Source organism: Leucopleurus acutus (assembly GCF_964270905.1).
Source record: "Leucopleurus acutus genome assembly, chromosome: 7".
Taxonomy (NCBI): Eukaryota; Metazoa; Chordata; class Mammalia; order Artiodactyla; family Delphinidae; genus Leucopleurus; species Leucopleurus acutus.
Genome location: NC_139150.1, coordinates 106,234,268 through 106,258,358, shown reverse-complemented (window position 1 = coordinate 106,258,358; position 24,091 = coordinate 106,234,268). Strand labels below are relative to the sequence as shown.

General features: G+C 35.2%; 1 protein-coding gene across 10 annotated transcripts in view; it reads right to left on the bottom strand.

Annotated features, from left to right (window-relative positions):
- The window catches only part of HMBOX1 (homeobox containing 1), a 178,141-nt gene that overhangs the window by 68,327 nt on the left and 85,723 nt on the right, over positions 1 to 24,091 (bottom strand). For 9 of the 10 annotated variants that reach the window (XM_082842632.1, XM_082842637.1, XM_082842634.1 and 6 more), the window contains exons 3-4: positions 18,730 to 19,206; positions 10,952 to 11,037 (exon numbers count right to left, since the gene is read on the bottom strand). In XM_082842632.1, coding sequence (XP_082698758.1) covers positions 10,952 to 11,037; positions 18,730 to 19,206 — 563 coding nt within the window. Of the gene's footprint in view, positions 1 to 10,951; positions 11,038 to 18,729; positions 19,207 to 20,580; positions 20,647 to 24,091 lie in introns of those variants that run through there. The other variant, XM_082842636.1, reaches the window with a different exon arrangement.

The window sequence follows — 24,091 nt, the reverse complement described above, 5'->3', positions numbered from 1 at the left end:
TCACCCATTTTGCACACCCTCCATACCCTGCCTGTGGCAACCACCAATCTCTTTTTTGTATCTATGAGTTTTTTGTTTTTTAAGATTCCACATATAAATGATATCTTACAGTATTTGTCTTTCTCTAACTTATTTCACTCAGCATAATGCCCTCAAGGTCCATCCATGTTGTCACAAATTTTTCTTTATCCATTCATACACTGATTTACACTTAGGTTGTTTCCATGTCTTGGCTATTGTAAATGTGCTGCAATGAACATGGGGGTGGTATATATTTTTTAAAGTTCATTCCAAGGCTTGAAACATTATGGTTAACATATTTAGTCTCAGGAAGCTTAACTTCAGAAAAGTCAGTCTGGAGAGAGATGAAGGGGAAATGATTGCTGGCTGAACATTAAGCAGTATAATGGTTAATAATCATAATAATAAACAATTTCTATGGCATTTACTATGTGCCAGAAACTTTACATAAACAAACTCATTTAATCTACTCAAGAACCCTTAGGTAGGTATCATTATTCTTCTCATTTTCCAAAAGAAGAAACTGAGGTTTAAGACATTCAATAAGTTGCCCAAAGTTATATAACCAGTAAGTGACAGAAATAATATTTTAAATTCTCAAAGTCATGTACTTGATCACTGTACTATATTGCCTTTACATACTGAAATGCCATGTCAAGAACACTGGCTTTGCAGCAAGACAAACAGTAATTAGCTGTGTGACTATGGGCAAATGATTCAATCTCCTTTAGCCTCAGTTTTCTCATCTATAACTGAAGAAGTTAACACCTGCCTCTCAAATATAAAAAACAGCACAGCATCCAGCACTTAGTGTTAAAATACATTATAGCTAAAAATAAAAAGCTCCCCAAAAAGACAGGTGTAGCTAACAAGGTGCACAGTAGTAAAAAGCAGAGCAATTGGTCTTCTACAACTCAGAGCACTATATGCTGTGCTGATAGGTATTTAACACAATGAAAAAGCTGAGCTAAAGACTCAAAATAGCATGGGCAACAGTGGTTTAAGAGATATAGTTCTTACTATGTGTGATAATTATTTTAACACATAGCACTCAAACATTTCAAAGTCACTCTTTATATCCTACAAAAATCAAGACAAATTGGTAATGAAGGTCCTTCCAAAAATATCTAGCGATGGAAGGGCTTGCACAACAGAAAATCTGTATGTTTAAAACAAAGGAGAAAAAAGAAACAATTTTCAGAAAATAGGATATTCTAGTTCTTAAAACGTCTAGAAATATTCAAAAGAGATCACATTAAGTATGTTTCTAAAAAACTCTGCTATGATTCTCATCATGAATAATGACAGCAACCTTGGGCCAAGGTTATATTGGACATGTACATTAAAATCAATGTGTCCAAAAACCAAGATGTTGTCCATGGATCTGTTTGGGAACAGATTTAGAGATAGGTCAGTCAATATTTGTAAAACTAACACAAAAAGCAAAATCCCGTAGCTTAAGTCAGTGAAAATGATGTTCTTTACTCAGGCATACTAGGGCACAGGGGAAGGGCTATTGTTGTATCTAAAGCAAATTCTATTTAGTTTGTGGTTTGTAATCCTTCTATCCTAGCCAACTGTCAAGAGAAAAATATTTCTGCCGAGGGTAAAATCATGTAGAAAAGTGCTGGCAATCTTTGAAGTATTAGTGACCCCCAAATCTCTACTATTCTACATTCTATTTTGCTGATTTCAGTACAGGGTACAAGTCCTACAGGATTAGATTTAGACAGTAAGTCATTACCAAGTTTAAGATATTCACTATAATAAAAAAAGCATAGTCTCAGGGGTTTCCCTGGTGGCGCAGTGGTTGAGAGTCCACCTGCCAATGCAGGGGACACGGGTTCGTGCACCAATCCGGGAAGATCCCACATGCCGCGGAGCGGCTAGGCCCGTGAGCCATGGCCGCTGAGCCTGTGCGTCCAGAGCCTGTGCTCGGCAATGGGAGAGGCCACAACAGTAAGAGGCCCATGTACCGCATAAAAAAATAAAAAAAAAAGCATAGTCTCAAAAAAAGATATTTAGGGAAGAAATAACACAAGTCTATGCCAATTCTTCTAGAAATACAAGAGAACACTTCCCAATTCATCTTATGAGGTCATATTATCATAGTAACAAAACTAGACAAGGACGTTACAAGAAATAGAAATAACAACACAAACCCAGAACAATACCCCTTTATGAACACAGATGCAAGAACTCTTAACAAAATATCAGCAAATTGAATCAAACCATATAAAAGAATAATACATCATAATTCAGTGACGTTTTTCCCAGAATGCAAGGTTTAACATTTGAAAATCAATCAGTGTAATTCCCCAAATTAATAAGACTAAAAAACTAAACCCACGTGGTCAACTAACAGATGCAGAAAAAGCATTTGACACAGTACAGAACATCCTTTCATGATAAAAATTCTCAGAAACTAGAAATAGACAGGAACTTCCCTTAAAGGTCATCTTGATATGGGACATCAATGAAAAATCTACAGCTAAGATGACACTTAATGGTGAAATATTGCATTCTTGCTCTCTAGGATTCAGAAAAAGGCAAAGATATATTTAATATTTAACTAGCAGTCCTAGTCCATGCAATAAGGCAAGAAAAAGAAATAGAAGACATACACATTGAAAAGGAAGAAGCAGAATTATTTCTATTCACAGATAACATGACTGTCCATGTAGAAAATCCTAAGAATTTACCAAAAAAAGCTACAAAAAATGTACCAAATAAATGAATTTTTAGCAAGGTTACAAAACAGAATGTCAATATACCCAAACCAACTATTCTATGACACAAGAAACAAACAACTGGAAATTGAAGTTAAAAATAGTACCAATATAGTAATACCAAAAGTATAAAATATTTAGATGAACTTAAGAAAATATGTGTGAGACCCGTACTCTGAAAACTACTAACATGGCTGAGGGAAAATAAAGAAGACCTAAACAAATGGAGAAATATACCATGTTCGTAGATGGGAACACTCAATATGATTAAGAGATTCTTGATGCTAGCTTTACCTATATATTCAACACAATCCCAATCACAATCTCACTACAAATATGCTTTTGTCATAGAAATTGAGGCTGACTTTATTTTATTTATTTATTTTTAACATCTTTATTGGAGTATAATTGCTTTACAATGGTGTGTTAGTTTCTACTTTATAACAAAGTGAATCAGTTATACATATACATATGTCCCCATATCTCTTCCCTCTTGCATCTCCCTCCCTCCCACCCTCCCTATCACACCCCTCTAGGTGGTCACAAAGCACCAAGCTGATCTCCCTGTGCTATGCGGCTGCTTCCCCCTAGCTATCTATTTTATGTTTGGTAGTGTATATATGTCCATGCCACTCTCTCACTTTGTCCCAGCTTACCCTTTCCCCTCCCCATATCCTCAAGTCCATTCTCTAGTGGGTCTGCGTCTTTATTCCCGTCTTGCCCCTAGGTTCTTCAGACCATTTTCTTTTTCTTTTTCTTTTTTTAAGATTCCATATATATGTGTTAGCATACGGTATTTGTTTTTCTCTTTCTGACTTATTTCACTCTGTATGACAGTCTCTAGGTCCATCCACCTCACTACAAATAACTCAGTTCCGTTCCTTTTTATGGCTGAGTAATATTCCATTGTATATATGTGCCACATCTTCTTTATCCATTCATCTGTTGATGGACACTTAGGCTACTTCCATGTCCTGGCTACTGTAAATAGAGCTGCAATGAACATTCTGGTACATGACTCTTTTGGAATTATGGTTTGCTCAGGGTATATGAGAGGCTGATTTTAAAATGATATGGAAGTGCAAAAGACCTAGAATATCAACAGTGATCTTGAAAAAGAAAAACAAAGTTGGAAGAAATTACACGTTCTGATTTCAAGATTTACTATAAGTTTACAGTAATTTACAGTTTTGTATTGGTATAGGGATAGATATAAAGTCCAACGGACGACAAGAGAGAACCCACAAACAGACTCACACATATGCATTCAACTGATTTTTGATAAAGGTGCCAATGTAATTTAATAGGGAAAGACTAGTGTCTTGACGACTGTTGACTATTTCCAAAAATGATACTCTAACAATTAGACATCCATGTGAAAAAAAAAAGTTTATTTTGTGAGGATCAAATGATATAGTTAGTTGACCTGGGGGTTAGAGGTGTTGACCTCCCTGCCCAGTCCAAAATCCAAGTATAACTTTACAGCTGGCCCTCCAAATAGGCAGTTTCTGCATCTGTGGATTCAAACAACCGTGGACTGTGAAACACTGGTATGTATTTATTGAAAAACAAAATCCACATAGAAGTAGACCCACACAGTTAAAATCCCTGTTGTCTAAGGATCAACTGTAGTTAAATTTAGCTGAAGCTGACACACGCTGATGTTAAAAGCTTTCTTAAGGCCGTAAGAATTTGAATGATTGTTTCAAAATTTTATAGGTCTCTCAGATATCAAGGCCCTCCAGCTTGGTTAGTTCAAGCTTCAGTTCCTCACCTAAATAAATGTAGCAACTGATGTCAAATTCTTTGATTTAAGATCTATCCCTGTGTAAACTTCAAGAGTTAACAAAATAATTCCTTAATGTATAAAAGACCATATTTGTAGTTTACAAAAAGTGGTATTTATTCCATTCCCTTCAGAGCCTTCTTCTGTAGATTGTTATTTATAATACTGACTACAGCTGAACTTTAGGTTATGCTATTTTATCAGACACAGATACTTTCTGACTCTTACTAGGGTATTTCTTCTTTCTGTCATTTTTCGCTGTAGGCTTTTTTTAATATAAAGAAAATTAACTTACGTTAGGTAAGATGGATTTCATAAAGCTGTTGAAGGAATATTATACCTTGTTGAAGGAATATAAAGTACAGACTTTTCTCCATGATCTTAGGAAGCAAGAATTGGGGAGAAACAAAAGTGAAAATTACTGAAGGGGGAAAAACACATCTGTGTCTAACCTTTTAAAATCACTTCTGTCAAAGCTTGTGGTAGAATAAAAGTTTTTAAAATATAATTTCTACTTTAAATACAGGTGGAAGAGAAATCTTATTTTATACTTGAAAACCAACCTTCCTTAGTTTTTTTAACACCAAAAATGTATGTCCCTGTACATTGCATTTGAGATGATAAAAGCCCTGGTAGGACAATAAATTTCAAGAATTGTAGAAAACTGATTTTCTAACAACAAAGAGTGTCCTCTGAAATTATTTTCACTCCAATTTTTCAGAGCCATCATCAAAGTGAGAAAATATGGGTATTCAGATATATAGCCTGGATTTTTTCCTACGGAAAAGATAGGTAACCTTATGTGTTATGTTTACAAGAAAACAGTTTGGCAACAAACTGCAGAACATAGAAGAAAATGAGAATAAAAGTAAGAATTTTTTGAACCATAGGACAACATCTGTTCTTATTCTTCAGAGGCTGCAAGACAAGGGAAAATCCTAAAATGCACTCTGCAAAAACATTTATATTTGAAAAGAAGTTTTCTCCTAATAGAAATTAAAGCTCTAAACCTTTTCAATTTGGAGACACAAGTCCCATCTCATATACAGAAATCTGTGCATTTTATACAGATAATAGCCTTCATAGTGGAGCTCTACATAAAACTAGTAAAATTCATTAGGTAGGAATTGATAAAATCTTGTTAAATAAGCATTATAATTATGCTTGGTTGTATTATAATAGGACAATACCATAGTCTGTGATTTATGCCCTACCAACACTGCTTTTCTAATATAGATATAAATTCTACTTGTTTAGAGCTGCTTTATTCATAATTGCCGAAACTTGAAAGCAACCAAGATGTCCTTCAGTAGGTGAATGGATAAACTGTGGTACATCTGGACAATGGAATATTACTTAGCACTAAAAAGAAATGAACTATCAAGCCACGAAAAGACATTAAAGACCCTTAAATACATATTATTAAGTGAAAGAAGCCAACCTGAAAAGAATATGATAACATTCTGGAAAAGGCAAAACTATGGAGACAGCAAAAAGATTAGCAGTTGCCAAGGGTTAGGGGAGAGAGAGGGAAGGATGAATAGGTGGAGTACAGAGGATTTTCAGGCAATTAAACTACAGTATCATCTTCTGATACTATAATGGTAGATACTAGTCATTACACTTTTTTCAAGACCCATAGAATGTACAAAACTATCTATACCTAAAGTAAACTATGGACTTTGGGTGACAACGTAGGTTCATATTATAATAAAGTACCACTCTAGCGCAAGATGCTGAGAGTAGGGAAGGCTGTGTGTGTGTGGAGGGGCAGGAGGTATATGGGAACTCTCTATACTTTCTGTTCACTTTTGCTGTGAACCTAAAACTACTCTAAAACATAAAGTCTATTTTTAAAAAAAGGTATACTGACATTTTAGTTGGTTTTTAGTGTCTGGTCTGAAGTTCTACTTTGTAAAGAAATTATCATAATTAAATTGAATACATAGTGCTTTTACTCTTCATTTTAAAGATAACTAAGAAAAGGGAAGTGATCTGAATACAGCTGGAACACTTCTGAAACTGTTTCAGAGCTTCTCTTTATACAAATTCTTACATTTTGGGAATGAGAGTCACTAGATAGGGGTAACATGCATACTTGTTAAATGTACTTAACAGTTTAAAAACAGAACGGAAATTTGACAACTAGAAAAGATACTTGGAAAACATTTGGTCAAACCCCTCGTCTTATAAATAAAGAAACTGAGGCTCCGAGAAGTTACGTGATTTGTCCTGGATCACAAGGCTATTTGACAGAAGGACTAGAATTTTGGGATTCAAAAGTTTAATGGTCAAAAAAAAAAAAAAAAGTTTAATGGTCACTTTTCCATTATACTGCTATCATTCAAGAAAACAGAATCATGATAAATTTCTTAAAATTCAGAGATGATTAATTTTTCTTCTTTCACTTATTTATTTTTTAAGAGGACATGAATCTAATTAGTATATTTATTTAGCTGATAAGCACTCACTCAAGCATTGCCCATTTACTCATTTATTCTGCCAGCGTGATTTTTCCCAGAGGTCATTTAAAAAGAAAATCATGTTTTAAGAATTCTAATAGCCCAAGAAAATGTTTCACCCTGAAAGTGAATATAAAACATACATATTTATTACTAAAGCAAAGGCTATGTATGTTCCCCACCCCACCACTGTTAGTGAGAATTTAGAAAGTTGCTCGACCTCTTACAGAGGTAAAAATCCACCCTTGGTGGGAGCAGCTGTGACTCTGTGAAAAAAGCTACAAATAACATGCTGGGAAATTCAGCAGGCACTGTTGTTATATCCTGTTTATACTGTCATTTTTCCTATCAGTAGGATATTATTTATACAGACCCCACCCATGAACTTCTTGTTTATCTTATTATAGAAATCCTCCAAATCTATAAAAAGAAGCCTCTGTATTTTGTTTCTGGAACAAGCCCATGTGTTATAATTTTGCACCTCACTACACATTTTTATTTAGCATTTCCTTTTGTTATGCACCACTCGTTCTCATTTTTATCCCAAGGTTGATTTATTTCATTATTTCACATAATATAGTTAAACTTAACTGACTTTAAGAGACTCCAATACAGGACAGATTCCAGAGCACCATATCCTAAACTTTATTTTGTGGTAGATTTCACCAGGTACACATTCTTTTAAGATACACTTGATTAATTTGTTTAGACAGAAAAATGTGCCTATATATTAATCAGGTACCCCAAGGAGTGAGCCCTGGGCACCTGGAAGGCTTCCTCACTCGGGCCACTCTATCTCAGGTGGGCCAGTTATGAGGGCCAAGCTTCATACTGATTCTCACTAACTCACCATTCTCTAGCCGGATGTCTTTTCTGGAATGAAAAGCACTGCCCCTGAGTTTAGTTTGATGGCTAGACAGGCTGGGTGAAAATGTAACACAGTAATACATGAGAAATACATGAATTCAGTTAGTTGACCAAAGGGACAATGAACCAATCTGGTTATAAATCATCCTCATTCCCCTGCCTTATGTAAATAATTGAATTAAAGTAGATAAAAGAAAAATAAAAATTTCTTAAGGGTAGGAATTAATGCTGCATTTGTTGAGCAAATTAATATTTCTAGAGGAGGAACACCACTGGACAAAGTCATACTGGATAAATTTTCACATGTGTAGCTTGTGTTAGCTTCACCAATACTCCCTTTCTAGGTAAACATGAGATCTTCAGAGAGTATGTGCAATGCTAGACTCTTTGAGCATGTCTAAGAAAGATCTCTGCTTTTAAAGAATACTACTATAAAATGCAGAACTGAAATGAGGTTTAATATCTCAGGGTGGTAAACTAAGTGTATTAATTTCAGAAAAAAGAGAGGTCTACATGGGCTAAAGTGATCAAAGAAGTCAGAATGAGGATAATAACTGAGGTAATGTTGATAAACAGGAATTGATAAGACCAAGGTGAGGAGGTGAAGGTATCCTAGGCACAATCAACGATTTATTAGCATCCAGGTAACCAGAATACTAAAATGGCACATAGCTGAATCCAGCTAGGGATTATACTGAAAAGGAGAAGGATATAAAGAGAAGGCTGGAGTAGATTATAAAGCGTTTCATTTTCTAGACAATGGAGAACCATTAAAGATATCTGATCAAGGGGAAGTGAACCAGCTTTTGGACTAGGAATGAAGAGGAGGAAGAATAAGTTGGGGTGAGGCAGAAATGGGGGCAAGAAGTTTTAACAGTACCAAATCTTATGATTACAGTGGCAAAAGAAAAGTCCATGTGTTATAACAGATAATACCTGTGTAAAAATTTCAACTCTTGCTTTCAAAAACAGGAGATGGCATCATGATGACTGTCACTGACTGGGGCAATGTTAACCAGTGCCAATCCATTGAAATTAGCATCAGGAAAGCTTACCAGTCTCCTAGAACTGCACTTCTCACACCCAGATCATGTGGAGATCTGGTTAAAATGTAAATTCTGATTCAGTAGGTATAGCATGATACTCTGTATCTTTACATTTCTAATAAGCTTCCAATATTGCTGTCCCATGGATTACATTTTGAGTAGCAAGATGCTAAAACATCTTTTAATTTCCCTTTCCAAAAGGCAGTACTGGGGAGAATGGATACATGTATATGTATGGCTGAGTCCCTTTGCTGTACACCTGAAACTATCACAACATTGTTAATTGGCTATACTCCAGTATAAAATAAGTTTTAAAAAAACTTAAGGAAAAATATTGAATAGAAAAAACAAAACAAACAGACAAACAAAAACCCCAAAAAGGCAGGATTTGATGAATGGTATAACTAATGCTTTAGATATGGCTAAGAAATTCCTTTTAAAGGTATTTTATTATAATTTGCATCAACGTCTGATGGGTTTCAAAAGATATTATTTAAAAAGTCCAAGATGATTCAAGATTCGGGGTATTCAAGACATTCAGAAATATTTCCACTTGGGCAAAATCAACTTTATAATGCTGTCTATAACAGTACGATTTTGTCTTTTTTTTTTTTGAGGTTGACAAGCTAGAAGATACTATTGCTACTAATCTTGGGGGCTGAAATAAAAGTCCTGAAAGACAACGCTCCATCTTTCCATAGTGCACATCAGTGGGTTTTGGTAAAACCCACTTAACTTGCCCTTACAATGCCCTTAGCACCATGCCTTAATCCTTGAAGATAAAGGTAACAATTTATTTTAAATATCCTACTGAAAAACAACTGAAGATTATAAAAATTAAATTCACACACTGTCCTTTTGTTTAAGATTTCTAGGCGAAGGGACATGCCTTTAATTAATTTTTTTTTTTTTACCACGAACGGAAGTGTCATTTATAAAAATACATTACTAGTGTAATATGTTACACACATATTAAAATTGGCTGACCTTAGATTCTTGGGGTGAAATTTAAGACTTCTGAAATCTCAAGTTTCATTTTTAACCAAATAAATGGTCAATAACAACCGTTTAGGTAAATGAGCTTCAATATGTATCAATGTCTAGAGAATAGAAATAGTATCTTAAAATTGGAAGGTACTGTTAAAGATCAGATCCAACTATATCATTGTAGAAGTAAGAAACTGAGGTGCAGAGGCTAAAAAGCCCGAAGTCACAGAGCTGCTAGTGGCATGTTAAAAAAAGGAAGGGGAGGAACAAATTAATTTTCATATCCATCAATGTACAACACACAACAATGTATCAACTACAACATGTAGTTGAAAGAGTTTCTGGTTCCTCTCATGACTAAGACATAGCTGATTTTATTAAGGTCTTATAAATCATTGATATCCAAGAAAGGAAGACTACAGACCAACAAAGAAAACACATGCTACCCCAAAATTCAAGAACTCCATAAAAAATGCAATCTGAATAGAGAATGACACATATACACCACATACTCAGGATGGGGCTGCGGTGGGGTGGGTAATGGGATGGGATATAAAAAACAAAGAGAAGACACTGGTAATTCTTATCTTCTCAGTAATGCTTTGAGGAAAGCTTTCACATATAGAAAAGTGGTTGAAAAAACACAACTTCCTTTACTCTCATGAATCATTTTTTAATTGGTAAAATCAGGGATTGGATTTGGAGGACTGTGAAGCTTTTAAAAATATGAAATGTAGATAGCAGTTGGATGTGCATGTGTCATAAGCTCTGTCACAATTACAAGAAAACCAGAGAATCCTTTTTTAGCCATAAAATAGGGAATTTTGTGCTTATTACAAATGCTGTAAAATTTACAAGCACAAGTAAAAAAAAAAGTCACTGGAGAAGTTCCAAGATGTCGGAGACAATGGGTTTTAAATCACAGGCATACATTATTATGCCTAAGCTGACAGATCTGCACTGCAATGCAGAAATGCAAGCAATATTCCAACATCTGCACCAGAAGGCAGAGACTAGACAAGATTCCAGAATAAAGGGCTCTTCAGCTCTTACCTGTTACCTGTGCAACAACTGCTTGGGAAATCCTCCGATTGGCAAGAAAGGCTTTGATTTCCTCTTTTATCACACTGCTGTCCCTCCTAACAAAAACAGAAGACAAGACCAACAATGTATGTTGAAGGTAGAAATCCTCATCTTTGCTAAGAAAGGTGAAGCAGAGAGGTGGGGAGAACACAGAAAGAAAGGACACAAAAATAAAGGTAAACAGACCAAGCTTGTGTGAAAATATGAAATTAAAACAAACCAAGAAACACCAAATATTCAAGTCCTAAAACATCACACCATCAGACAGACGCTTTAGTGAATGCCACAGTAGATATAAGTCTCATACCAGAGGACGGTTAATCGCATGCTGTTTATAATTCACATTAGGAACAAGGCTGCCATATGGTATATACAAAGTTTCATTACTGGGTAATGAATATATCTTACACAGACAGAAATCCTAGAAAAATAAAAAGCAACAACAACAACAAAAATCAGTTGTGAGTAGATTGTGGTTTCGCATGTTAACTATGCAACTGCATAAATAATGTTCAGTTCATTTGAAAACCTTTGTTAAAGGAATAGAAATCATCATTCTCACAACTGCTAAATTATTAGCCATTTTAAGAAGGCTCTGCCTTTTAATTCGCCTTCTTTGTCCTGAATAAACCAAAAAAATTTTAAGCAGGATGGGTTGAATATAAAATTTTAATATAAAAGACATTAATTTCCTAGTACATGTAATATACAGAATGCTTAATACTTAAAACTACACTATATTTTGTGTCCTTGGGATTACATATTATAGACCTAATTTTTCCTTCACTAGATGCCTTATAAATTTTTACTTATTTAAAAATTCAACAAATTCTCAAAAGACTAGACATTCACTAGAATGACAATGAATGGCAAGACTTCTGTTTCTCCACCAGAACAAACAGAATACTTCAGTAAAAATTATACTTAAAGCCTTAAAGACCAATTTCTCTTTGAATGTTCAAAAGGATTACATAAATGGAACTTCATTCAAGCTCAAAAGTAACAGAAGAGTGGCAATTTATGGTCTAACACAGGGGGTCAGCAACTATGGCCCATGGACTAATCTGGCCTCCCACCTGTTTTTATACAACCTATGAGCTAGGAATAGTTTTCACAGATGAACATTCACAATCAATTTGAGGACAGGGAATACTAACTTTGAACATGAAGTAAGCAAAATATTATCCTCTCCCCACCAAAAAATTCCATTCTTCTCATTAGTAGGCCTGTATTTTAAAAATCGTATTCAATTATTAATTATTCTATATTGAATTTTACAAATAAAAATTTGTGATCATTTGTTTTCTCTCTTGTATGTAAGTATCTATATTATATCGACTTTGCCTCTTGGCCACGAAGTCTAAAATGTTTTCCATCTAACCCTTTACAGAAAAAGTTTGTGAACCCCTGATCTGAGACAAAGGGATCATGACATCTTTACAAATCATTTTGTGAATGATCCACAGACTCCTTATAGGAGCTCAAGTCTCTCTACAGATTATTTGGAACAAGGAAAGAAAGTATCCTATCCCCTAAGAATCAGCTGTGATTCACTCAGAGCAGATTTGCAGTCCTTTGCTGAGGAGGAGCTGTACACTCTGTTGGTGAATTCCATGCTCCCTTTGAGGAATTCTGGAAAAGAGCAGAGAAGTGATAGTAGGGACAGCTTCCAACCTGGAGCTCCAGTCTACTCCTCATCTACTGGCTGGAAATCCTAATCAAAAAGATTCCCAAAGAAAGAAATGAAAGAGGCCACTGCCTAATCCAATATTTGAAATTTCTCATACTGATCTAGATACTCCCTAGATTCCTTCCACAATGCTTATTTATATTTGATTCTTTGAAAAGTATCATTCTCATTTAAAAATTATGTATCTGAAAGAAAAAGGCACAAAGAAATACATTTTAATGTCAAACAAAATAACTGTCTACATTATCATATGGCTGTCAAATATCCATCAACAATCAGTAGAGCAAGATAAACTTCAGCAGTATCTATTTCAATTGGCTTATGTAAATAAAACAACCAAATCATTTGGTTTCTGATACAGATGCAAAATTAACCTGAAAAAATTTAAATAAAGCATTGCATTTCAATGTATAGAATGTCCCTCTAGGAAAATGAAAACTGAGTTTAAGAGACTATCTATTAAGGTTAAATAAAAATGTGCTTCTGTGGGGAAAATGATTAAATGGTATTTTCTTGATTACTGATTTAAATTGGAATTTAAATCAATTTATTTAAAATCAATTTCACCTAGAGACTAAGTCACAAAGAGGAGATAACACGCAATATTCCAGTAGGGCATATCCGGTTTGTGAATTATTCACAGCCCTGCAGTATGATATTACCAAGGACTGCAGCAAGACAGAAGGAACCCCAAAAAGTCTGCAAGAGAGCAGCAGTTCACTTACCCTCTCTCAGAGACTATATTTTTAGATCCTTGGCAAGTTTCTAAGCACCCACAATGAGTTTTAAAAGAACCAAAAAAACCGCTTTACTCAACTGCTTTACCAGAGAGAAGCTTTTTCAAGTTGAAGAAAAACATAAAACTTAAAAGATAAGAGTGTGCTTGGGCAAGTCATTTAATAAAGCTGGTTGCATCATCTGGTAAAATGAGAACATTAATACCCCCCACCACAAGCCTTTTAAGATTTTTCTCCAAGCAGTGAAATTAAATTTAAACAAAGTTTAATATCAAATGTGTGCGTGTATATAGTATAAAAAATTTTTAAATTCTTCAATGTAAAACTTTTTGAAACTGTAAAAGCACTACATAAACAATGACTATTATTTTATAATACCCTGGAAAGAATCCCAGGAAAAGAATAAACAAACGATCTGCTCTAAGTATGTAAGACTGAAGTAAACATCTGCATTGGGTATTTTAAAGCACCATGAAAAGACTTCTATACAGTCAATTTAGATACAAGTGTTGTGTCATTTGGTTGGTTACACTAGGTATTTTCAAATAGTAACAGCATTTAACTTTCACTGTGTCCAGTTCTCTTATGTATTTCAAAAACTTCCATTCTACTGGGTTAAATTTGTTCTTTAAACTTTCACATATTCCCCCTCACTCATTCCACCTTCTTTAACGACCTGCCTCTCCTAATGTTGTCCACACTGTACCCTGTGAAGTCACCAATTTCCTGGTGTGAAAACTCCTTCATTGACTCCAAATTTAACTCTTTCATCTATTCCTTACTTCCTCTCTTCATCTAAAATTTGACATCTTTAAGGAGAATGAATCCACTTTTCCTCCCTTATCTTATAAAATCTCACACTTCTCATGATTTCTACTCCTCCAGCCTTATGGAATAAAAGTGAAGTGTAGGCTGATCTTTCTTTGACTCTACAGTTTATTTCCAAGATAAGCTACCACTCTATTTGTATCTAACCACTTACATACACTCAGTAATGCCTCTTCGTGAAATTACCCTTTTTAAAGACATCTTAAAATAATAATAATTGCCACCTATTCAGAGAAGTTCTCCCTGATCCTCAGAGCTAAAAAAGATCTTTTCTTCCAATAACTAACTTTACCATTTTGTTTATACTACTCACATGCGAATATATTACATGTTATTCTGTACTATAGTTGCTCCTGATCTGGTCTTATCTCTCCTACTAGCCTACAAAGTCCTTTAGCACAAAGATTGTGTCTTATTCATCATGGGGTTTGCATATAATAGAGCTTAATTTGTTCCATGAATGAACAAATCTGTAGTTGAAGATAAAAGGTTGTAAAATGGAAAACCTGATCTAGATAATTTATAAAACAGCTCTAAATTCTTAATATCAAATATGTTTAAGCTTCCCAAAACAGAATGGAAGAGAGTTATGTATACTAGCTCAAAACGGTAATATTTCCTTTTCTGGAACAAAGGCTATTAAAGACTGAATGTTTAAAAGTGGTACGCTTTAAGATCTTCCATATTCTCTTAGTTGATATACACTACACATTCTGTAGGACCCTTTAAAGTAGACATCTATGTCAAAGACTTCCAGAGATGGAGCAATACCTACCAAGACAGACTATTTCACAGGTGGGAAAATATAATTACACACAAATTCTTTCACATATGAATAAAAACCTTTTCACTTTAATTTCTACTCATGGAGATAAAGCATAATTTAGAATTTTAAAAGATAATGTTAAAACAAAAGCTATTCTATCTGTGTGAACAACATGGTAACTGATTATTATGTCTTATAGAACATAAATCCCTACCTACACAAGTAAATAAGCTATTACTAGGCATATGGATAACCAACTCAGAAGAAAGTCTCAGGATCCTAGATAACATACTAAACACTCATGAAAATTTAGTACGTGGGTAGTTAGGAATAATATCTTTTATATGACATTGTTTATTAATTCTGATTAAGCCTCATTTCAATTGTTATTTTCTATATACACAATAGGACAGATACACTTTAATAGGTACACACTATTATATTAGCAGATGTACATATACACCTATATATAAACATATATATTAACAGATGCTTTTTAAAAATATTAACATGGAAAATCGGGCTTTATTCTAGCTCCTGGCTTTAAAATCCTTCCTAAAATGTTATATTCAACAATTTGCTGAGAATTCATATTCTAGTTTCCCTTTCATTTTTTTTTAACCCTGATCAATCCAAAAATGGAAAAAGTAGCATTTACTCTCTTTCTGATTCTTAACAAGCTAATCAGGGATACAGTTACAAATTAATCAAGTTTTACAAAAAAAAAAAAAAAAGCCTCCTTTGTATACCTTGAAATTATTAGGAGTTAAGTTCGTGGACCCAGTGGATTATGAAATTTGAAAGCTCTATCATACGGCTGAGTGCTCTGGAGGTTGGGGAATGTAAGCATACAAGAGGTGAATTACATATGACACATGTAGAAAAGGAGGCAGGAAGGCATTCAAGGATCCATTCTCCCCACCTAGAGACCACCAAATCTAACCCACTATATCTCCACAGTGTTGAGTGGGCAAAGGGCAGTGTAGCCCTATGTGGGCACAGGGTACTCAGAAAGATTCACTACCAAAACTTTCTCTAACATTCTACCAAATAAAAACTCATTAGGCTAGTAAGTGATTGATTTGACGTGGCAAATATCACGTGGGGGAAGAGTGGGGGATAAGTCCATTATGGCTTTCACACTTTGTCTTAAGTTACATTAACCACCATTCCTAAAATTTTACTGAAATCTACACACATGAAAAATTTATTTACAGAGGCAACAGATAACCAGCGACAGACACACTGGTAATAAAGACATGGGTTAGAATTCAGCTCTGCCACTTAATATTTAAGTTTTCTTGGGTCAATTACTTAATTTTTGTGAATCTCAATTTCTCTGCTCTACCTCACACACAGCATGGTTGTAATGATTAAAAGTGAAACCAGTCATGTAATCAACTTCTCCCTCAAACCTAAGGATTGGTACTATTTGCAAACTTGAGAAAAACAAGAGGTGGGCACAAAGTTAGAGTGCAGATGTGGGTGAGGGCACAATGGCAGAGGACCACAGAGCCAGAAGGTTCAACGAGACCACTACATGAGTAGAGGACACCACAGGAGCAGTTCTAAGAAAGAAGCCATAAAGTATCCTACCTATGCAAGAAGGTAGGATGTATGTAAATTAAATACTGATAACAATTATAAACACATATATATCTAATGATGACACTTGAATGTGTGTAATTGCTGGATTTAACTACAAACCCTAGTCCTGGCTAAATAGGTTTTCTGTTTATTTTGAGGACACAGTTGAACTACAACACTATGATAACCTTAGAGTTAATAGTCAATTTTTTAGATCATTATAGTCAAGTTTTAGACTCTGGACAATCTTCCAGGGACTTTTGTCCCAAATTTCTTGTTAGGCTAACACACATTTGGGAACTAACTATTGTTTTTAAAGCTCATTAAAACTGATTAACGACGGCAACAACAACAAAAATCAGGCTAGCATTCTAACAAATTTTATTGTTGATACTCACTCTACTAGCATAATTAAAAGCTAACCTTCTTACATTTTAACTACTAAAGTAACTTCTATTTGCCCAAATGGTCCTCTCTCTTAATCTTGACAGTGATATAGATGTTAAATTCAAAAGGAACATCTAAACTTTGGCCAGCTGTTTAAGCAAGTGAAAATGAATTAAAAGCCAAGCTGATCTTTTATATTTTTAAGTTTCACAAAGCTTAAATAATAGGGTCCTGTAGCTGCTCTATGAAACTATTCATTACAGGAATTACGTTGAAATCTATTGGATTGGCCAAAAAGTTCATTCGGTTTTAAGTAAAAATAAAAGACATTTTTCATTTCCACCAAAAACTTTATTGAACAACATATTCATTAACCAAACGAACTTTTTGGCTGACACAATAGATACAATAGTCCGTTTAGCCCAGAATTCCCTATATGGCAGTTCCACCCTAAAAATAAATTCAGGACAGTTTGTTCAAAAGATAGTTTACCTTTGTGGTACTATAGGATAGATGTTCCATATGGCAGTATTAAGTCACCATTATACTATTTTCAAGTCCTAAAGTCTTACAGAAGAACTACAACTCATAATTATAGGTTATAATTTTATTTCACAAATTACTGCTACGGTTTCTTTCATATATACTGTAACTAATCTACCTGCAGGCTCTCCTCCCCACTACAGTAGCGATAATCTACTGAAAACAATGCTTTTATCAACTCTTTCCTACAGACCTGTAAGAACTCCTTTAATTTCCACCAAGTTAAACATAAATTATGTATATGGAATTCAAATCTTCCCCAAATCTGTACTGCCTCTTAATATACTATTCTTATTACCATATCTAGCCAATCTGCAGTTTTTATAAGACTAATCATGTCTTGCCTTTTCTACCTGTTACCATTCCCTTAACTTTAAATAAAGCTCCTATATTTCAAAACAGAAGCTATCCTTTAAAGCTTAGCTCAAATTCCTCCATTCAATTGACATATTAAGCCCTTAACATGTGCTAAGGACAGTTCTAGATCCTGGAGACACAACAATGGAAAGCACATCAGTGCTGCCCTCAAAATGTCCCAGGTCCAGGGTGAAGCCTCTCCTAATCACCTCTGTTGAAACTCGACTTCTTTTCTCAGTGTTTCAAACTCTAAGTGTTTACACTTATTTTGTAATAGATAACATTAAATTTGTGTGTGCGTGCGTGTGTGCGTGCGTGTGTGTGTGTGTGTGTGTGTGTGTGGCATCTATTGCTAAAATTAGAACTTTAGCTTCTTAGGGGTAGAAACCATGTCTATTTTTCTGCTTAAGAACATTGCTTTTTAAATAGATGCTCAAAATTATTTTGTTGATTGGCATGTTGGAGGGAAAAATTAAGAGTATACGTATCATGATAAAGTCATCCTATCAGAACAAGTACTTACAATGGATTTAAGGATTATAATGTGTTTGTTAGAAATGCAGAAAATTCAGATGTTAGTGATTAGAGCCATAAAGAGAAGGCTAACCTTTGCTTTGATAACAGAGAGAATGGAAAAGACTTATCAAGCAGCAAAGAGAAAGAACTTAAGTAGAGAAGAAAATTAAATGTTTTTGAATTAAAAACATAAAAATTTTAATTTTTTTCTTTATCACTAAAGGGGGAGGGGACATCACAGTTCTTATAGGTAAAGAGCTGAAATACAGCTTCATTACTCAAAATCAGTCTTAAGAATATAAACATTTGGAGGACTCTGAATAAGAAAGGAACTAACCTCATTAATTCCTCTACTTTATCATCTACATCTAGGTCCTCTTCTGAGGCTTCAAAACTGTATGACCTCTGACCCATGCTGTTTGCATGGTAGCGAGTTGGTGACATCTTTCCATTGGATGTGGATAATCGCTCGTTATTCTCCCTCCCATTCTGATTGGTAGTACAAGGCTGTGGGGAGGTATCATAACTGTTGCTAGGTGATGGGGACATTCCAGAATGCTGGGTCTGTGTGGAAGCTGTAGCTGTAGAGGAAGATGCTGGAACATTGTTGGTAGTATTCCCATATGAACTTCCTCCGTAGGTGGACCTTCTTCCAAACTTGTCGCTATGCTCTTGATCAAGACGGTCCAAAGTTTCCAAGGCATGGAGAATTTCATGTTTAGTCATTCCAGTACGTCGAAGGCGCTGAAGCAGATCTATCTGCTCTATGGTAAATCTGGGTTCATCTGTATAGTGAGACATGGTTTCCAGCAAACTAAAACAAAAAAAATTTTTTTAAAGTTCCTTTATTTACAATATCTACCAAAGAATGTATCATTATGTATTGAGAATGCACAGAAGATAAAATATTTCTATATCAACTTCTTTACTGAAAATGATTAAGACATTATTATTATCATATTATAATAACAGGAATATTTTGTTTTATCAGCAAAACTGACCTAGGAACTCTGTGACTTCATTTACTGTAGACAAACAGTTTGGTAAGCTTAGCCCAAGGAAATACTAATAACCAGCAAGAATATTTAAATGGAAAAGTAAGAGAGGCACACAAAAAAATTTATCAAGCACCATTTCACCCACCACTTTGCAATTTCATGAGTATTTCATCTCTGTAATGTATTCTCTCTTAATAGTTATCCCAAGAAATGGATCTTTCGTGGTTGTGGCCAAACTGAACTATTCATTTTTCTTAGGAAATTGCTTCTCCATTATGCTTCCTTTAACTAACACAAGATACTGTAGCACACCAGAAAATGTCTCAGAGTCAATAACAATATTAAGTTCAAGGGAGCTGTCAAATATCATAAAAATTCTCACTACTTGAATTCCTTTCTTATAAAACCTGACTTTCTTAAGATTTTTTAAGTGGGAATTTCTTCTATTTTTATTTTTATAGTTCTAGTGCCGAATAGGTTGCATGGCATGCAGCAGGCTCTCAGTAAGTGCCTGCTGATGGAAATAAATGTCAAAGAATTTTCTCATCCTTTCCAGGTAAATTTCTGCTGCTCTGGGCCAGTTCCCCTAAGCTGTTGGAGATCTATTTCTCTATCCCTCTATACTAAAAATTTATTGAACATGCACTCTAGGCAGGCATTGGGCAAGAGTTTCAGGTAATATAATCTCAGTTCCTGACGACAACCCTCTGTAGTTTTTCTTTTAAGTTTTATATTGATTGATTGATTGTTGAGGAAACTAAGGCTCACAATGCTTTTGTAGCTTGCAAACAAGTCTGATTAAGACATAGGAAAAAAAAAAAGACATAGAAAAGATTTAAACCTTACTGACTCCAAAAGCATGCATCATTCTGCTTTCCAATATATGGCAGGACTTACTGGAATCAAATGATATGGGACACAGGCTTTTGTCCTTTTTTAAATCTCCTAAACCACTTAGATAAAAACTACTGATGGACTAGTGGTTCTAGTAACAGTTTTTTATATTTAAGATCTTTGCTCCATCTAGAATTTATATTTACCTAATGAGTGTGAAAGGATTTGAGCTTTATCTTTTCCCAAATGGATAGCTCATTTGTCCAATATGCTTTACTGAGTAATACATCTCTTCTCCTCTGGTCTGAAATGCCACCTTTATCATATACAAAATTTCCACAAAAATCTGTATCTACCTTTGGAGTCTCTATTCTATTGCAATGACTGCTTTGTCTTCTAAGTCCTTTTAAAAATAGCAGGCGGGACTTCCCTGGTGGCGCAGCAGTTGAGAATCCGCCTCCCAATGCAGGGGATACAGGTTCAATCCCTGGTCCGGGAAGATCTCACATGCCGCGGAGCAAATGAGCCCGTGCGCCACAACTACTGAACCTGTGCTGTAGAGCCCACATGCCACAATTACTGAAGCCCGCGTGCCTAGAGCCCGCGCACCACAACAAAGAGTAGCCCCACTGGCAGCAACTAGAGAGAACCCAACGCAGGCAAAAATAAATAAATAAAATTTTAAAATAAATAAAATTAAAATAAGCAGGCAGAAATCTATAATTTTTATGTGAAACAGTTCTAGTTTTAGAGACAGGCTCATTAAAAATAAAAACAAACATTTTGTGGACCTAAAATAACATGCTGCAGGTCATTTGTGCCCATGGGCCACAGTATCTGCCTTATACCTATAAACATTTTCTTTTGCCCTCTTCCAATATTCATTTGTGACAAGCTATTCATCATAAAAGTCCTGTTTTCATGACTATTACATTCTTTCCTGATTGCCTAGTTTTTTTCCTTCAAGGTTTTATAATGTAAAATTTTAAACACAGAGAAAAGTTGAAATAAATTTACAGTGAATGCCCATACACTAACGACCTAGATTTTACCATTAACATTTTACTTGCTTTACTACATATCCATCCATTCCTTTATGCATCCATCCCTCTATTCATCTCATCTTTTGATGCATTTCAAAATCAGTTACAGACATCTGTACACTTCCCCCTAAATACTTCCACATGTATATCATTAATTAGAGCTCAGTATTTGTTCAGGTATTTTTTCTCTTGAAGTAAAATTTAGATAAAATAAAATATGAAAATCTTATGTTTACCATCTATGAGTTCTGAGAAGTACATCCACCTGTGAAATTCAAACCCCTATGAAGTTACAGAATATTACCATCACCCCAGGAAGTTCCCTCATGCCCCTTCCTGGTCAGTCCCTGTCCTCTTCCCTCAGAGGCAATCACTGCTCAGATTTTTTTCCCATGACAGATTAGTTTTGTCTGTTCCAGAACCTCATCTAAATGGAACTTCTATGTACTCTTTTGTGTAAGGCTTCTTTCAGTATAAAGTTTTTGAGATTCATCTACAATGTTGTATGTATCAGCAGTTTGTTCCTTTTTATTACTGAATAGTACTTCATTGTAGGAATATACCACAGTTTTGTTTAGCCATTCTATTTCGGACACCTGGACGGCTGCCAATTATTAGCTATTCTAAATCTTTGGCAATTACAACTGTACTCTGCTAATTTTCTTGTTAGCTTCATATACCACCCCCTCCCCCACACCCCCCATAACATATCATCAGCTAGTTGGGAGAGAGAGAAAAAAAAAAACTTTCAACCAGAGTAACTCATTTACTTTTTCTCCTAACTGATGTCAAAAGAACCCTGCTTATTAACACAAATGCTCTATTATTAAAATGCTATAAGTGTTGGTAATGTTCTGTTCTATGCTAGTTACATTACATAGGTACATTAGCTGTGAACATTCACCAAGTTGTACACTACTGATTTGTACATTTTTCAGTAGGTATATTACATTCAAAATTTGTTGAAAAAGCTGTGTAAACATTTTCCTAATGGCTTATAAGAGACACTTGACACTTTAGTTTCTATCTTAACCCTCAGCCCTTGGTCCTTTCTATCAAGTGCTTAGTAACACATTAATTCTTAATCCTAGGAAGTTCTTTTTAAAAGTAGCTGCCAAGGGCTTCCCTGGTGGCGCAGTGGTTCGGGGTCCGTCTGCCGATGCGGGGGACACGGGTTCATGCCCTGGTCCGGGAGGATCCCGCGTGCCGCGGAGCGACTGGGCCCGTGAGCCATGGCCGCTGGGCCTGCGCGTCCGGAGCCTGTGCTCCGCGGCAGGAGGGGCCACAGCGGTGAGAGGCCCGCGTACCGCAAAAATATAAAAAATAAAAAAATTTTTTAAAGTAGCTGCCAAATCCCTTTAGTAATCCAAATAATTTACCTCTTAACTTAATGATTTGGTAAATTCAGGTTTCTGTACGTTATTCTTTGCTCTTGAAAATGGAGTTGTCCATTGCTAACTTCATGCTTTGAAGGTCTTCATACTTTCCAAATTCACCATAAACTGACCTTGTTTAGATACGAGATTTCAAGGACTGTTTTATTATACAGACAAAAAAAATCAATTATGATATTCTCCTATCCCATTTATATCAGAGCAGATAGGATTCTGTATATAATTCTTCAAACGTCTCTCTGTATGGAACAGCACTCTGTATATATTAGCATAAAACTAAAATAAATTACAAGAATTTAACCTGTTAACTGAAAAGTAGCCATCCTAAAGCTTATATTAGAACTACCAGAACTAAAGATTCCACAGTATCTGAAGCAATGTAATATTATGTTATTTCAGATTCCTTGACTATGGGAAACATTTTTAATCCAAAGTCATAAAAGGATATAACAGAAGGCACCTATTATTTTGTCTGCACAGAATGCCTCATTGTTTCCAATCACATGTTCTTGGGGATGTCACTCAAAATACCCTACCTTCTGGCCAACAGCGTGGGCACACAAGGAAACCAAGCCTTGTTCTCCTCAAAATATTCAGGTTAGAGTAGAAGGAAGATGGACAGTCACTGTAACTGTGCTCAGCTGTGGGAAGATGTTAGTCTGGTATATTCCTCACCATGCAGAAGAAGCTAGTTTGTAGGAAACTAAAGCAGGCATACTAAGAAATGCAGAGCAAAGGGGAAAGTTCTACAGTGTTCATATCCCTTGTTCTAGTCATTCCTAAGCCCCTACCTCATCCCTGCTCTTCTTCCCCACCAGGGGTTGAACCCGTGCCCCCTGAAGTGGAAGCGCAGAGTCTTAACCACTGGACCACCACGGAAGTCCACTCCTGCTCTTCTTGCTATATTGTTATGTAAGAGCATAAACTTCCCTTTATGCTTCACCTTGTTTAAATTAGATGTCTGTGCCTTGTACCAAGAGAGGTCCCTAATACAAAGATATACCTTAAGTAAAAAGATCAACAATTGCTAGAATAAAATGTATGACTCCTATAGAGCAGAATGATAGTGGCATAATGAGCAGGATCAAATCATGCATATGACACTGAAGGTACAATATTTTACTGAGAAAATGCCAAGATTAGAAGCTTTCTTGGATATTGAGAACAATATTCCAGTGGCATTAACATAAACAAGGTACACATTCTGTCATTTTCGAATTTTATTTCTTATAAGTCACCTAGTTTAAGCACATAATCATGAAATTATGGCTAAAATGACCTACAAAGGTCATCTAAGTCCATGATACCAGCAATTCTTTTATAACAGAAAAAGATAACATGTAAGAACTGAATTAATTTTCCTATGTAGCAGAAGAACTGTTCACAGGATAAGGAACATCTTTCACTTCAAATTACTAATCTGAATGCAG